This window comes from Spizellomyces punctatus, assembly GCF_000182565.1.
Source record: "Spizellomyces punctatus DAOM BR117 chromosome Unknown supercont1.8, whole genome shotgun sequence".
NCBI classification, from domain to species: Eukaryota; Fungi; Chytridiomycota; class Chytridiomycetes; order Spizellomycetales; family Spizellomycetaceae; genus Spizellomyces; species Spizellomyces punctatus.
Window position 1 is genome coordinate 910,755 of NW_015971544.1, and position 15,779 is coordinate 926,533.

Sequence of the window (15,779 nt, forward strand, 5' to 3'; positions counted from 1 at the left end):
TTTCCTTACGCCTTTTTCAAAAAAATGTACGTAACAACAACAAAACTACTCTTCATCAACCCCCTCACCAACCCGCCCAACAACACCCACAACACCCTCCAAAACCCCACGAGCACCCTCCCTCCACTGTTGAACCTCCCCAAACTCACATGCATCAACAGACCATATACCATCCGCAGCATAAGATACCCAACCCAGGGAATTGATAGTGTCGATAAAGGATGCGATGCGGGTTTCGCCGGACCGGATTTTAGCGATTTGGGGCGGTTTGTACATTTTTGAGAGAAAGGTTTGTGGGAGGGGTGTGTGGTGTTTTAGGGGGGTTGTGAGGCGTCTGTGGAGGGTGCGAGGGCGCCGGGGGAGGAGACGGGTAGGGGGCCGTGGTGAAGGGAGAGAGTCGTCTGGGACGGGGTGTTGGAGGAGGGGGTCCGTGATGTTGGGTGGGGCGATGGAGGTAGAGTACATGTAGCACTATGAGTTATCGAATGAATAAGCAAAAAAACCAAGCAAGAAATAGAAATAAAAAAAACCTTACCAACAACCCATTCGCACCCCCCTCAGTCAAAAACGTATCCGCAACCGCCACATCCGGGACCATTCCATAGTACCGCATAACATCCCTTACACTCGCATCATTCGCATCCGGGTTATCCGAATCCACATTCCCAGTAAAAGTCGAATTCACATCCGGATGAAGCTTTTGCCAAATCACCCACCATCGATCCAAATTCGTATGATGGAGCCAGAAAATGGGGTCATTTACGGATGTGCTCAACCCAGATAAATCCCCTCCAAAGGAATTGTGAACGTTATTATGGGGGTGAGCTTCCAGTGTTCTTCGAAAGGCGTCAAACGTGGTGTGTCCGACGATCCATTCCATTTCAATGGGACTGTATTGGGCGCCCATCATGTCACCATCTGTTTCGCTTCCATTGCGGAATTGGCGTTGGAGGCAATGAGGGTCTGGAAAAACGGCGGTCGAGTTTGCGAATACGCCCGTTGTGAGGCAGTAATTGGAGGATGGGGATCCGTTGCCGCCAAAGTAGGTTGGAGAAAGGAGGGGGGAGAGATGCGGGGATTGGGAGTCGTAGGACCAGTCCCAGTATGGAAAAGGGCCGGTGTAGTTGCAGAGGGCTGTCAAGGCGTGTTCGTAGATGCTGAGAAAGATGCGGTGCCAGGGGAGAAAGGCTGCCTATGGAAAGTCAGAAAAAAGTGATGAAACATATTACAGAGAGCAAGATGTATTTGAAAATGTCAAAACGTCCACCCAAAATCAATAGATACTCAAATATCCTGATCAACAGAGTGAATTTCACATTATTCGTACCGTGTTATGAGCGGCAGGCACATTCTGCATATGAACATGAACGAAATCATCATACACGGAACGACTGTCTGGAACTCGGAGCAAGCTAGGTGTCTCCCGTAAACACACGACAGCCGACAAGTAGGCTACCCGCTCTTGTTCAGTTAATTCGCGAAACTCTTTGCGGACCTTGACGGTGTTGCATGAAAACTGAGACCATAGAATGGATGGTTGCGGTGCCTGAGGGGAGGGTTGAGCGAGGAGAATGGGAATAAACGTTGTGAGCAAGAGAATCAAGAGCATAATGATAGTTTTTATAATGTTTGCTTGTACACTCTTCCCCCCTCGCTCAGAGACATGTAAAAACTATTGAATGAACGAGGTTTCACGCCCTTTTTCAACAAAGGCTGGAGGAGGAGGGGGAAAAAGAAAATGGTTTATCACTCGGACCTTTTTTTGACAATGGAATCTAGGATAAAATCTCTAATAAATGCTACACCCATTCCATCCTGCTTTCATAGGAGATGGCAATGTCAGATGGATGATGACACTCTCTGGATCGAAAATTCCTTGCACGAATTCCCTTCCAAAAAGCCCCCCCCCCCTCCACATACAAGTTGTAAAAAGTACCTTGAATAAATGACATGTTCTATAAAGCGCGAGATTGGGCGAAGCAAAAGAAACAAAAAAATAACGTGTATTTCCCTTACAAACAAAAACGTAGTAGTAATAGCATGACGAATGTGAAAGGATGTGATGCGGAAGAGAGATCTGAATGTCCCTACTGCCAATGAACGCCTTGTCCCTAACCTGCAACCGTAGAGATTTGTCAAGCCTTTGGAGAAGGGTAAAGTACATCAAAGGGACACGACAGACACACGCAGTAGTTGTCAGTCATTTTGCCCTTTTTGCCGTGTGTAAAATGCAAGTATGCGCAAACGCAGATGCTCAACATGGACCTACTTACTAGGCCAGATCTAAATAATAATAAAAACAGCTGCTTGAACACCTTGTAGCTAACACTCTTGCTGACACTTTTGCTGACACTATTGCTGACACATGGACAATCACGTGACATCATTCATGTAACCCGATATGGACAGCGGCTCGTGGCCCTCCATTTGGGCCAACGTGGGAAAAATAAAAACGGCCATGGCATAAAAATGCGGGGGGGCACAGCAACAATGCATTTTACACAGCCATGTTGAGAGGAGTGAAGAAAGCCATAGCAACAGAGGAGGGAGTCGATAAGAGAGAAAGAAGTAAAAATTTCCTTTTTTGAACAGAAGCGGCCAACAAGAAGAGTTTCAAAAAGTGACTTCATTCCCACACATGGAGAGAGAGAGCACACAACACAGACAAGGGAAGGTGCTCAGTTGCAAATGCTATTGAAGGAGTAGGAACTCTCACTTGTTCATAAAAAGTGTGTTAAAGGGCTTTACTAGTTTTACTTTATATTCTTATTTTCTTTTACTATTATTATTACTAGTCGTATTCTTTACTCTTGTCTTTCTATCACACACACACTATAGTAGAGAGAGAGATAGAGAGAGGTATGTTACTCGCATTTCACACACATGCACAATTGTGTATGCTCATTGGTTTCTTTTTTCAGCATCCACTCTTCTTTCTTCTTCCTACTCCCTCCTCCCCATTGTCTGTGCAATCTGTTGAACAACACACAATTCATCATGGGGTACCAATCACGCCGCCTCTTTTGCGGCATTCTCTTTTGGCTCAAGACGACATTTGCTGTCGCTCTCGCATTTGCTATTATGGCTGTCCTCTCTCTCCGCGTTTATACAAAGCACAAGGACGCCATGGACGAGAGAGCAAAGCAGCCCATTAACACGCCCATTGCCATCGATCCCGCTAATCTAGGCTGTCAGTATCAACCTGGCGGTCTGGCAAGGCTCGAGCCCGCTCAAGGCGTATTGATGGGTTACTCGCCCAACTGGAATCCAGATGTGCCCACTACCATCAACCAGCGATTGGGAAGGCGCGCTGCCGTCTTGTATGTTTTTATTGTTTTTTTGTATCGTTTTTGGAACAAGACGCTGACACTAGGTTTTCAGCAACACGTTTATGCGCTTGGTCAATGACCCCGTCAACCCAGTGGACCAAAACATGTTGGACTGGCACGCTGCAGAAGTCATTAACGCTGGAGGAATCATGGCTTTGACCCTCGAGCCCATTGACATGCTGGGTGTCACGGACGCTGTCATTGATAAGGTCACGGACCATTTCCGTCGCTTGAACGCGGGAGGCTGTCCCATCATTCTTCGCTACGGACACGAAATGAATGGGGAATGGACAAACTATGGCTATCGGCCCAACATTTACATTCCTGCTTTTCAGAAAATGGCTACTGCTGTGCATGCAAAGACCAATTTGACAGGTGAATACCTAAAAAGCGGCATAAACGCTTGATCCGTACCACAAAAACTGATTCTTGTCTGTTTTAGCCATGTTATGGTCGCCCAATGTGGGTGCCTTGTATCCGTTCACGGCCACGGCAGGCGGAAGCACTTGGCAGACGGCGGATCCAGCCAATTTGGCCCTCCTCGACACTAACGGCAACGGCATTGTCGACGCTGGAGACGATCCATACATGCCCTACTACCCTGGAGATGAATACGTGGACTGGGTCGGCCTTAGCTTGTACTATTACCAAGACGCTGCTCCCAATGCCGTTCCTAAAGCCACCTTTTTCGACGACTATCTAGAAGGCCAAAACTTGGTGGCGTATGGAGCAGATGCCAATGTTAATTTGGCTTTGCGCAACTTTTACCAGCGGTTTGCCGTGGAAAAGAAAAAGCCCATGGCTCTCTCAGAGTCTGGGGCCGGGTACCTCATGAACCAAGCTGGTGCAACCGAACTGGCCGTCAAGCAAGGCTGGTGGGAACAAACCCTCAACACTGCCACTCTGGCCCGTTTAACCCAACTCAAACTGATTATCAACTTTGAGGAACAAAAGAATGAGGCCGCCTATGTCAAAAACTGGGCCGTCACGACCAAACCCGAGATTTTGGCTGCGTACAATGCACACCTCACACAATTGGGTGCAGCTGTATTGTGGGCCAACAAGTTGGGTGTGAGCTGCGATGGATCGCTCAAGACGAGTGCTTAGATGCTTTTTTTTTCTTACATGGACCCGGCTGGTTCTTTTTTAAATTTCATATCATAGCTTTTATGTGTTTTAAATTCGAGTAGTGTGTGTATGTGCGGGGGTGAACAAGTATATAGGGTTGTATCTTTTTTGTTTCTCTTCTTTTTTCCCTATAGATTTTAACAAAAAAAAAAGGACTTTTGACATTTCATTGTCTTTAAATCTCTACTACTGGGTGCAGGCTTTTATTTTGCAATGGGAACAGTGTGTTGATCACCACTTGTATGCTAAACAGGATGGTAAAGAAACAAAGTTGCAAGAGAGTTATGCGCAGAGCGAGGATCGAACCCTTTGTTGTTTTGGAGTGCCTTTGTACTTGTGTAACACACAAGAGGGTACTTGCTAAACCCACAACAATAAGCATTATGAAACTCTAGTGAAAAATCCTTTGGGATCCCATAAGTACTTTGTGTATTTAAGGATTATGGATGGGTGACACGTGAATGGGGGGTTTGCGGCATTCCCACACACATTAAGGTTATTATTATTGAGTGAAAGAGAGAGAGTAGAGGATATGGGGCTATTTTTTCTTTGAGGTTTTTACACAAGTTGCTTTTTGGTTTGCTTTTAGAACAAGTTTTGTTTGAGCTTCCGTTTTATTTTGAACGGAGAGGCCGTATTATCTTTTTGGGGGGGTGTGAACTAGTTTGTTTTTGTTGCGACTTGCTTTTGAGTCAAAAAACAATGAATCTCGTCGCAACAGTCTTTTTCCTCGTCCTCACGACGACGACGAAAAGTACCTACGCCCACCTGACAGACCTCTTCCTCCTCCCAACACCCAACAATCCCTGCCCAACAATAACCCACTTGAACACAACAATATGCAAAACCACAGAACTCGCTCCCAACACCGAAACCCGACTCGGGTGGGCAAGCAACACCACTGGCGGACTCGTATCCCTCTTTTTCGAAGCGACACCAACAACTTTTATTGCATCCAACCTCTCTTCAACGGAAACCACCCTCTTCATTCCCTCCACACCTATTCGTATCGGTGCCTTGTACACTCGTAACGGAACGACAGACCCACCTTTGTTCATTACCCTCACAGCTCCCTCTTCGTCCAACACCGTCTCCCATATCGCATTGATCGTAGGTTTATCCTCGATTCTAGCCCTAACTGTCCTCCTAGCAAGTTTCTTTTGGTGGAGACGTCACATTCGAAATCAACCCGGCTACGCATCTCGTAAAGTCCAACGAAAACGCGGCATGTCTGTCATACCCGTTTTTGATCGATTTTGGCCAAAAGATGAGGATACGAGTCCTGTCTTGCCCCCTCGCCCGTGTTTTCGACCTAGCCATGATGTCGTCCCTCCAACCCTTTGTCGAACATTTACATGGCAAAAGGACTCTGTGGTTGTTTTGGAACGTGAACCGAGTTCTGGTGAAGTTCCTGATGGGTGGGATGAGGAAAGTGGGTTTGGGGATACGAAACGCATCGTGCATTGAATATTGTGGTGGGCGTTTTCTTAATGTTTTGTGTGAAATGAACTAGTATATGTATATATGTTTTTTTTTGAGAATAGTTTATTGTCTTGTATTTATTGGAAAAATGAAAAGTTTTTTAATACATGAGTCGTTCGTAGTTTAAGATGTGAGGTTGGTGCAGTTTTTATATCGCTAGACAAAAAAAAAAATGAGTGGAATTTGGTATTTTAAAGGTTACAAAAACCCCACTACACATGTGGGGCATGATGATGGTTACTGGGTTATTTCTTTTGCCGTACTTTTGCTTCCAATAGTGTTTTTCTTTTTTTTTTTTTTGCTTTCAAGACCAGAGCGGAAAGTTTTTTAGAGTTTTGCTGACGGAGGGTTCGGAAGCTGTGATATGCAGAGATTCTATATATCCCGATTGTTCAACTTTTTGTGATATTGTCTAGAGCATTTCCACACACCCTTGACGACCATTACTTTGCTTTTGGGGCTGTGAGAATAGTTTGGACTTATCTCTCTGGGTGCGATATTTTGTTCTTTTCCACAGATTGGAATAGGGTTTTCCTGATTTTTTAAACCTGTCTGACTTTTTTGAAAATCCAAATACTTGATTTGCCGTGTAAAACGCAGTACGACAAGTGTATTTTCCAATGAGCTGGTTTGGAATGCGTTGCAGCTAATATCTCCTTTGCGATCTTTTTCGCAATCCATACCCTTATATTTGGGACGTCACAACATTATTGGCTTCTAATACACCCACACCAACTACAATCAAAACACTGAGGTTCTTTTATGTGTCCACTTTACACATCTCGCAAAAAAAAAACCCCCTGGCATATCTGCCCCCCAAACAACCGCAAAATTGTTAAATACCCTCTGGCGACATCACATCTACTCTATATTCCAATACCGATCACGTTCCGTCAAGTATCGATGTGTATATGATTGTCTTGAGTGAGAAAAGAATTCCTGATGGTAATGCACCGGTATTCATATCTGAGAATGATGACAATCCATAAAAGTCGTTGTGCATGAGATTAGCAACAAGTATAAAAGTTCAAGCGGGTATTATGTGTACGTCCTTTTTTCTGCAACATAAACTAATGTAGGGCATTAGAGCGTCGGTTGGGAATGCAGATACGGGAGACGAGAAGAATGGGATTCATAATTGAAAATAGGTGTCATGCACAACATTCGCAATTGATACTTGAATAATTACACTACGTTTAAAACAAAAAGCGCAAAAGATTCCTGAAATTCCTATCCATCCTTTAACAGTACACAATGAGAGCTATCCGCTTCCACTGCTATCCAACAATACCCAAGAGACGAACGCAGCCATCCACTGATCGGAGCACATACGTAAGCATTCCACATGACATTCACCTGACGTGCACGAACCGCTTTACTGCGCACCCATCAAAAATTACCAGCTGGAGGATCTACAGTTCCATTTTTCTTGCCAGAATTTCACTCGATTGAAAAACACACATTTCACCAACGCCCACCCCCCACAATCACTGAATGTAACCCTCCCGAAACCAACCACACAATGCCAAAAACCCTCCCCCCCTCAACCCTAACCCGCCTCCTCCTCCCCTTCCTCCTCACCTCCCTCGCCCTCAACACCATTTCCCAAATCCTCCCAACACTCTATACAGCTGAAAATGTGTATACCCACCCAGGGACCGTACCACCCGATGCTACAACATACATTTCGCAACACCCGGCTACGACATTGGGGTTTTGGAAACGATGTGAGGGAAGTTGTGGGGATTTGGATCTCCCTTGTGGGAAACAGATTCCCAGTACACCCACCACTAATAACAAGGATCTCGCACAATCGTATCAAAACACATCATCCCACCTTTGTCCAATATTCAATGCCGCCCGGGTATTAATGGTCCTATCCCTCTTTGCCGGTTTAATATCAACAATATCCCTCCTCCTAACCTCCACAAAACGCTACCAAAACGATCCCATCGCCAGATTATTTTCCGTGCTGGGTGTACTCTGTATGACTGTTGTTCAAATCACGGCATTGGGATTATTAATTGCTTTTAAATCGGATTTGGATACACTTGGGAGTTTATCGGCTCAACTCCAAAATGGATCGAATACACCCGTTCAAGGCGTGAATACGGTTTATGCATTTGGAAGTGGGTTTTGGGTCGTTGTTGCTGCCGTTGTTTGTATTGTTTTGTGTGTGCCTGGTGTCGGTGTTGCTGCGGGGAGGTTATGGGTTCGTCAATCGAGAATAATAAATGACGGGAAAGAACAGACCAAGATGGGGGATTCGCATCGGCGGTATCCGACCTTACAGGGGGCGTATACTGGGACTTTGTATCCTGTACCCCAAATGACGTCCCTCCCACTCCCTCCCACACCAACAACACCAACAACATCACAACACACGTCAACGCAGTCGTCCTATGCTTCGGCACCCAATACAGTATTGGTCCCAGACGATGATTCATCGTCATCGAGTTTTTCCGATAGTAAAAATAGTGGTGAAGAGGAATGGAGGAGGAGCTATGAAGTCGGAGATGATAATAGATGGAGACGACAAAGCGTACATTAAAAATGCTTTTTTTTTCAATTACATGTCTCTTTTTTTTTGGAATAATGTTTAATAATGTGATTTTAAAACTCCCTTGACAAATAATAATGCATTTCCAAAATACACACACAAAAAAAAAATTCCCTACAAACAAAACAATATCGAAAAAATAAACCCAAAACCAAAACCCCAAAAACAACAATCATTCTTCTAATCTCATTCACTGTGGGGTATCCTCATTAAACACATCCACTTCCTCTCCAATCCTCTTTAGAACCTCTTCCAACGGCACAAAATTCCCAACGAATGCATTCCCACCGACTTCTTCGGCACATTCCTTCCCTTCCACCCCACCCACCAACCACTCTCGCAAACTCTTGACAAGTTTATCTCGTCGAAGCTCCGTACCCCGCCATACTTGTCCAAAATCATGGCGTTCCTCACGGTGCCGTGACGTCTTGTACGATCGAATAAGCGAAAGCTAAAAAACCAACGTAAACAAAAAAAAAAACAATACAAATAAACACATTTTTCAACTCCTCACCATCTTGTCAAATTCATACTTTTCCAATCCCACCCGACAAATCTCTTCTTCACCCTGTAACACCGTGAAGAGCTTCCTCGGTATCCGCTTCCGTGGATCGGGGAGGACGAACCAGTTGAGTTGGGATTTCGAGCCCTCCAGTTTTGGGTCGTACGGACCTACAGCAAAATTACGGTGCACATTAGCAAGTTCACACAATGTCATTATTCCATTATGCGGAACATACCGCATATGGCACCTATAAACGGTCGATTTTCCACCGCCGGTGAAACAGACTCGCCTTCGACAGATGTTGCCTCTTGAGCCGTCTGTGCACTACCCGCACACGTACCCCCCACCTTCTCCCCCTCATCCTCTTGCCCAAAATGACCATAACAATACCCCTTGAATGCTTCCTGGTGAAGATGTTGCGTAGTCAAATCAATATTACTCGGGTCCGTGCTGAAAATGGGGTGACTATGGTACCACCCCATAATCTGTAACCCCAACGAGTCAGCCAAGGATAAGGCCTCCGCCAAGGATTCCTCAGAAGCTTCAACGGTAATAGTGGCATCAGCGTCAATGGGTTTACGTTGAGCGGGAAGCGCGGTGCGGATCACGCATTCTTTTACAGTACAGTTAGACGTGTCGCGTACAACATGATCTAGCAAAAACATCCTACCATTCTTTTCGGCATCATAATGTCCTGCCAGTAAACCCACAACCTCGGTATCAAGCAAATGCGAATGCAAGTCCATAAGCGCAATGGCTTTACGATCCACGCGTAAATGGTACGGTTGACTTCCAGGTTGCCCGTCCCCTGGACTATTCTTAAAGCTCAAACAAGGCAAAAGGTCATATGCGTCTCTAGTAACCCATGTTCAGGATGAGTCACAACCCTCAGCGCACAATGTCAAGGCCCTGTGTAGCAACGTACTCGGCATATTTTCGACGCGGTTTGCTGGCAGCCTCCCGACGTGGTCGATTGCGCGCGTATTCCGTTTTACCGTCTGCGCCCACTTCTATTCCCAAGTCTTCCAACGAAGGTTGGACTATAGCTGGAGCTAACGGCTTATCTACCTCCTGCGTTACACTGGCACCCGATGACTGACATCGTGTACTATACACCTCTCATTAGGGAAATCGACGGCTTTGATCTGCATGAATGGCGCACACACCTTGGCGATATAGGTAAAACGGGTTGTTCCTGACTAGCAGACCGCTTCCGGACAAGTTCAACAGCAGGATGGTCGACCGTTTCTGTTTCCTTTCGCAGCGGGGAATCGGGTGATATCAGTGACGGATCACGCTTTCGGGCTTTCAAGTACGGTCTTAAGGCAGCGCTGTCTGGATTCAATGGCTTTCCGCTAAGTGTATACCCTTCGCCACTCTGCTTGACCTACAAAAGAGTATGAGCAAAGTCCAAAATATTACAGTGGCATTGAACATAATGTGGCACCTTGTCCGGAAGAGGTTTACCATCTAAATACAAGTGAATGAAATGCTTTTGTGCATGCGACTTTACACAATCTCTGGATCGTGTCTTTATATGCCGCGTCAACTGTTGAGTAGAGTTAGTTTATTTGCACTGAGATAACGACAAAGCATCTGGACATACGTCTTCCCAACCTCGACCAAAAGTTTCTAGTCCTTCCAAAAAGAGCTTCTCCTCAAGATCGGTCCAGCGCCCCTGATTTATGGCAGTCATTTTCGAGGTTTGAGTTTTAGTAACGCTGCCAGAGTCTGGTTGTGCGTTGATTGTGGCTGCTGTTCCACCCTCTGCGGGCGGCGCGTCGGATGCCGGGGGATGATCTGGGGGGGCCGACGTCTCAGAGTTTACTGTAGGAATCGATGAGACTTGTTCATCTCCCTTTAATCTCTTTACGACATTTGGTGATGTCTGCTCATCAATTGTTGCTGCGTGAGCTGGATCATCATGCGGCTGAGACGGCTTGCGCTTGCGACCGCGTCCTCGTGACTTTGAAGATGCGGACGACCTGCTTCCGTTACCACTTGATGTACGGCCACCTTTGAACGCCATCAGTTTAGAGATCCCTCTTTGTCCGCCAATCCTCAATCCATTTCGCCCTTCCTCTTACCTCTCTTTCCAGATTTTTTCAGCTTCCGAGGATCCAAAACAAAATCATCATCGTCCTTGCCGGCATTATCAAACGGGTCTTCCCAATAATCTTCATATGCATCGAATTGTTCTTGGAGTTGCCGGGCAATAGCTTCATCCGAGAGCTCTTGCGTCTTGGTCGGGGCAATGACAGATGTCATCTATGTAGCAAAAGGAGCCCATTAATATCCGTCCTTTGCTTGATCGACACTCATCCTCGCCCGATAATTTACATCGATATCCCCAAACATCGCATCTTGCAGCCATCCAAACGCGTCACAAAGTAATACACCTTCTTCCCCAATGGTCTTTCCAATCGGACATGACGTATCCCCATCTATTCTGGTTGGTCTTTAGATACCTACCTTTATTACGACTTTAAGAATTTTTGTTCACGTGAAGGTTTGAGGGTTTGGGATGAAGGACGTCCGTAGGCTCCGTCCACCAGAAACACTCGTAAATCTCGCGAGGTTAATCAAACAGGGAAAAAGGGCGACGTGGACACTAGAGAATAGACTCAACGATGACGGCTCGATGGGGAATCGCGTACCGGTCATCGGACGCTCATCTTGCAAGCAGGTTCGTCCAAAACCGACGAGGAACACGAGGGCGCTGGGCATGTCCGTTTGGCATGCCGATCGGACATGTCACGTGCGTGGCGCATGCAATGTGGTGTTACAAAAAGGTGTTCTGAAGGAGATGGGCACTGTTGCAGTATCATTCTGGGCGACCTTTCCGCGAGGTTGCATTTCTTTTTACACTATCCGTTTGTCAAGGGTAAATTAAATAAAAGGAAAAGGAAAACTGTCTTTTTGCTTTTAGAGTTTTCAGTTGTATTTGCACACGAGAGATGCATGTTTTTGCCGTCGGGTTTTGTTGAGTTGCGCATCGCCGCCGTTGCAAAGTTTTGTCGTTCGTTTGTCTCTGGAGATGACGATAACTGTTGACGAATCTCCGCAATTGCGCTCACTTGAGTCATTGGGGGGGGGGGGGGGGTAAACCATTGCAGCCGATGATAACAAAAGGAAAACTGAATTCCAAAACACATTTTTTTCCCTTGGCCGCGTTCTGACTGTTGGGAACAGCTGGAATGTCGTCGTTTACCATCACGGCCTGTTTTTGCCCGTTGTAGTCATTCAAGAAAAGAGTTAGTGACTGCTCACTTGGCGAACAAAAAAAAGCTAGTCAAAGAGGCAGCGATCTCAGGGTTGTAAACATGTCAGTTTCGAATATTTTTCCTATATCCACTAGCCATGTCACCAGGGTAGCAGCGCTTCTTTTGTTTTTTCAAATAAACTCTACTCCACTCCCCTCCCTCCTTTTGTTCAGTCATTGTCTACTTTACCTCATAAGCATTCGTACCCAATGGCAGAGGAGGCAAAACCAAAGGAGGGAGATCCAACGTCTCATCCTGTGGAGGAACAAGAAGATGATGGATTCGGAGATAGGCTACCTGGCATTAGCGATGAAGAGGATTATCAAGTTACCGTCCGTGCTATTGCCATTGGATGTCTTTTGGGTGCCATCGTAGGAGCCTCCAACATGTATCTTGGTTTAAAAACTGGTAATTTCCATCTATTGAACACACGTATCTTGTGCAACCTTTGACACTATTTAACTTTTAATAACCAGGATTCACTTTTGGACCTGCTCTATTCGGTGCCATTATCGGTTTCTCCATTCTTAAACCCCTTTCCCGGGTCTTGCCTCCTGCATTTGGTGGTGGTCATTTCGGACCAAAAGAAAACTGCACTGTTCAAACTGCAGCTACCGCTGCTGGTGGTTTGGGCATTATTTTCGTCTCTGCTGTCCCCGCGCTATATAAACTCGGTCTTATGGGTGAGAGTCCTAAAAAGGTTCGTGGTTATTCAAGAATGCAGGCTTGTTTAGGGGTGACCAAACCTGTAACCCAACTACCAACTCTTGATATCAGGATATTGGCCGCTTGATTCTGTTGACACTCATCTCCGCCTACTACGGTCTCTTCTTTGGTAGCGTTTGTGATGTTAATTAGTTTGCCAGACAGTACCCAGTAACAATTTCTTTTTCAATTTCCATCAGCCGTCCCCCTCCGGAAATACTTTGTCATCAAACAAAAACTCATCTTCCCAACTCCTACCGCATCCGCTCATACGATTCGGTCCCTTCACGATGGTGTCTCAGGAGAAGCTGTCGGCAAATCCAAAGCCAAGGTTATGGTCATTTGCTTCACTTGCGCCATCATTTGGACTCTTGCTGGATACTTTGCCCCTGGGGTATTCCGAGACTGGCACATTGCTTATTGGTTTTACTCTTGGGGTTGGAAACCAGCCATCCAAGCCGAGAATTGGCATTGGATCCTCCAGTGGACACCTGCTTTCATTGGAGCAGGTATGCTCAGTGGATTGAACGTGTCCGCATCCATGTGGCTCGGAAGTTTCTTGGCTTGGGGTGTTATCGGTCCTATCCTGATCAGCAACGGTAAAGCTGTCGGAAAAGATACAAAGTATCCTGACCAAGTCAACTACTTTCGCTCCATTACTGAAGACCCTTTAAACGCCCCTTCCCCTCGTTACTGGATGCTCTGGCCAGGTGTCATGCTCATGGTGTGCACCAGTTTTGCGGAACTGCTCTGGAATTGGAAGACTATTGGTCTGGGTTTGCGAAATACTTTTGCTGACATTTGGAATACAGTCACTCGTAAACGGTCAGAGGCAGCCCTGGATGTTCAAATGGACGACGAGGATCCTACCTTGCCCAGCGAGAACATTCCAACCGTTGTTTGGACAGGAGGCGTACTCCTTTCCGCCGTCTTCACGATCGTCATCTTGAACCAATCCTTCAATGTCGGTGTCGGCGAAGGCATTCTTTCCATCGTCCTCGCGTTCTTGTTTGCATTTATCGGCCTCCAAGCTGCTGGTCAAACCGATATCAACCCCGTCAGTGCCGTAGCAAAGACATCCCAACTGGTTTTTGGTGGTGTGAGTAAGGGTAAAGGCATGACGGAAGGTACCCAACTCCTTGATGCACAACGGATGAACTTGATCGGAGGAGCTGTGGCAGCCGCCGCAGCCGCTCAATCGGTCGATATGGTCGGTGATCTGAAAACTGGCTACCTCCTACGTGCCACACCTCGCGGACAATTTATTGCGCAAATCTTTGGCGCATTTGTTTCTGTTTTCATATCCGTCGGTCTCTTTATTTTGTACACCCAAGCGTACCCTTGCATTATCCGCACCCAAGAGGAGGACAAGCTTCACGACGAGTGCGAGTTTGCAATGCCCTCTGTAGGGGCTTGGTCTGCGGTCGCCCAAGCTTTGACGGACAAGGACCCCACCATTCCACATTCCTCTGGGTACACAGCCATCGGACTAGGTGTTACGGCAGTTGTATCTGTTTGGATCAAGAATTCTATGCCCGAGAAATATCAACACTACGTGCCAAACTTTAACGCAATTGGGTAACTTCCCTACTGTGACAGCCATCACTTATTCCATTTCACTCACTTTTCTTTTTCGCAGTATCGCATTTGTGCTTGAGAGCACTGTATACTCCAATGCCATGTTGATTGGTGCAGTGATAGCTCACATCTGGGTCAAGCGCTGGCCCGCATCATGGGAAATGGCTGGTTACGCCGTTGCATCTGGTCTCATTGCTGGCGAAGGTTTATCTGGCCTCCTACAGGCCATTCTAAACATTGCCGATTTGGGTGGTGAGAAGGTTGGAACGGGTTTCATGTGTCCGCATCGCGAGTATTGTGGATGAGATGGATATCTCACTAGTGTAATTCTATGTACAATTAAGGCTTAATTTTCAAAAGCCGACATAATCAAATGAAAAGTTCGCCTGGTCGAACCTTTCAATATGTCGGGATATCATTCTGTTGATAGCATTGAGAAAAAGAAAAAGTGCGGTGAACCACAACGATCAGGCATCAGATCAGAAACTTACTTGCACACGCTGGATGATACCCGACTTTAAAGCTGAGAACCCTCAAGGTTGATGAAACTGTACCAGAGCAAAAGTATCTGTCATCCGATCAGGAAGAAATGCATTTGTTTGCGGATCATCAACAATCTTCCTCGATCAACATCGTAATGCAAAAGCAGAAAAAGCGCTTTGGAAACACTATTTTCTTCCACATTTGATAACCTTCCGCTCATGCATCTTTCATTTTATGTCTGTATCTTGCATTGTGGCTGAAGATTTTTTTTCTATCACTTACTGCCAAAGGTACAGTACCGAGTCAGGTTATTGGTGACGCCCAGGTCATGGATTGAATACGACAAGGGACTCCATGGGCTGGTCATCTTTAAAACCGAAAACTGCAATTATTTAGTAGGAAGGCGGGCCCAAGGCATAAAGTATACGCACATTGGATCTCGACTTTTGGGTGCGAGCTGCTGGGTCCTGGTCATAGGAACAAGGACAGCCCTTTGGGCATGCTTTGAATGTATTTCTGAGCAGAAACACTGCTGAAGCTGAGCAAAAGGAAATTGTTGGCTGAAGATAAACTTTACAAACTGCCACAATACCATCCTGGGTGAAGGCTTGCTCGAAATGTCAGGTGCTAATTTCAGGTGAGAAGGTGGCCCAAGGCTACTTTCATCGATAACTTGTATATCACTGCAGGCGAGCCATGTCCAGAAGTGAGAAAGTTTAGACTGGCCAAAAGCAACCTTTTTCTAT

General features: G+C 46.1%; 5 protein-coding genes across 5 annotated transcripts; 3 read left to right on the forward strand and 2 right to left on the reverse strand.

The window, feature by feature from the left end:
- Window positions 1-45: 45 nt before the first annotated feature.
- Window positions 46-1,609, reverse strand: SPPG_05175 (uncharacterized protein; the record flags this gene model as incomplete). Its single annotated transcript, XM_016753399.1, has 3 exons — window positions 46-471; window positions 536-1,192; window positions 1,328-1,609. The coding sequence occupies 3 exons, from the start codon at window positions 1,607-1,609 to the stop codon at window positions 46-48; spliced, it is 1,365 nt and encodes a 454-aa protein (XP_016607838.1).
- A 990-nt stretch (window positions 1,610-2,599) lies between these two features.
- On the forward strand, window positions 2,600-4,643 carry SPPG_05176 (uncharacterized protein). Its single transcript, XM_016753400.1, has 4 exons — window positions 2,600-2,859; window positions 2,922-3,320; window positions 3,382-3,704; window positions 3,772-4,643. Exons 2-4 carry the CDS (start codon window positions 2,998-3,000, stop codon window positions 4,434-4,436), a joined length of 1,311 nt encoding a protein of 436 aa, XP_016607839.1. The 5' UTR covers window positions 2,600-2,859; window positions 2,922-2,997; the 3' UTR covers window positions 4,437-4,643.
- Window positions 4,644-4,913: 270 nt separating this feature from the next.
- SPPG_05177 (uncharacterized protein) lies at window positions 4,914-6,067 on the forward strand. Its single transcript, XM_016753401.1, has one exon. It carries the CDS (start codon window positions 5,160-5,162, stop codon window positions 5,922-5,924), a length of 765 nt encoding a protein of 254 aa, XP_016607840.1. The 5' UTR covers window positions 4,914-5,159; the 3' UTR covers window positions 5,925-6,067.
- A 2,451-nt stretch (window positions 6,068-8,518) lies between these two features.
- On the reverse strand, window positions 8,519-11,696 carry SPPG_05179 (myb-like DNA-binding domain, shaqkyf class). The gene is made up of 10 exons (XM_016753402.1): window positions 11,477-11,696; window positions 11,092-11,272; window positions 10,611-11,020; window positions 10,452-10,553; window positions 10,171-10,391; window positions 9,930-10,112; window positions 9,675-9,859; window positions 9,240-9,617; window positions 9,014-9,171; window positions 8,519-8,950 (listed from the first exon to the last, which is right to left on the reverse strand). Exons 2-10 carry the CDS (start codon window positions 11,270-11,272, stop codon window positions 8,690-8,692), a joined length of 2,079 nt encoding a protein of 692 aa, XP_016607841.1. The 5' UTR covers window positions 11,477-11,696; the 3' UTR covers window positions 8,519-8,689.
- Window positions 11,697-12,476: 780 nt separating this feature from the next.
- Window positions 12,477-14,896, forward strand: SPPG_05180 (OPT superfamily oligopeptide transporter; the record flags this gene model as incomplete). Its single annotated transcript, XM_016753403.1, has 5 exons — window positions 12,477-12,675; window positions 12,744-12,967; window positions 13,045-13,102; window positions 13,173-14,550; window positions 14,612-14,896. 5 exons carry the CDS (start codon window positions 12,477-12,479, stop codon window positions 14,853-14,855), a joined length of 2,103 nt encoding a protein of 700 aa, XP_016607842.1. The 3' UTR covers window positions 14,856-14,896.
- Between the last annotated feature and the right edge of the window lie 883 nt (window positions 14,897-15,779).

Excerpts from the sequence above, each read along its gene's own strand:
- SPPG_05176 (XM_016753400.1), top strand. The coding sequence starts at position 2,998 with ATGGGGTACCAATCACGCCGCCTCTTTTGCGGCATTCTCTTTTGGCTC. Across the intron at positions 3,321-3,381 it reads GGAAGGCGCGCTGCCGTCTT|CAACACGTTTATGCGCTTGG; the intron begins GTATGTTTTTAT and ends CTAGGTTTTCAG. Across the intron at positions 3,705-3,771 it reads TGCAAAGACCAATTTGACAG|CCATGTTATGGTCGCCCAAT; the intron begins GTGAATACCTAA and ends TGTCTGTTTTAG.
- SPPG_05177 (XM_016753401.1), top strand. The coding sequence starts at position 5,160 with ATGAATCTCGTCGCAACAGTCTTTTTCCTCGTCCTCACGACGACGACG.
- SPPG_05179 (XM_016753402.1), bottom strand. The coding sequence starts at position 11,272 with ATGACATCTGTCATTGCCCCGACCAAGACGCAAGAGCTCTCGGATGAA. Across the intron at positions 11,021-11,091 it reads GAAAAAATCTGGAAAGAGAG|GTGGCCGTACATCAAGTGGT; the intron begins GTAAGAGGAAGG and ends TGGCGTTCAAAG. Across the intron at positions 9,860-9,929 it reads CCGCGTCGAAAATATGCCGA|AGACGCATATGACCTTTTGC; the intron begins GTACGTTGCTAC and ends ATGGGTTACTAG.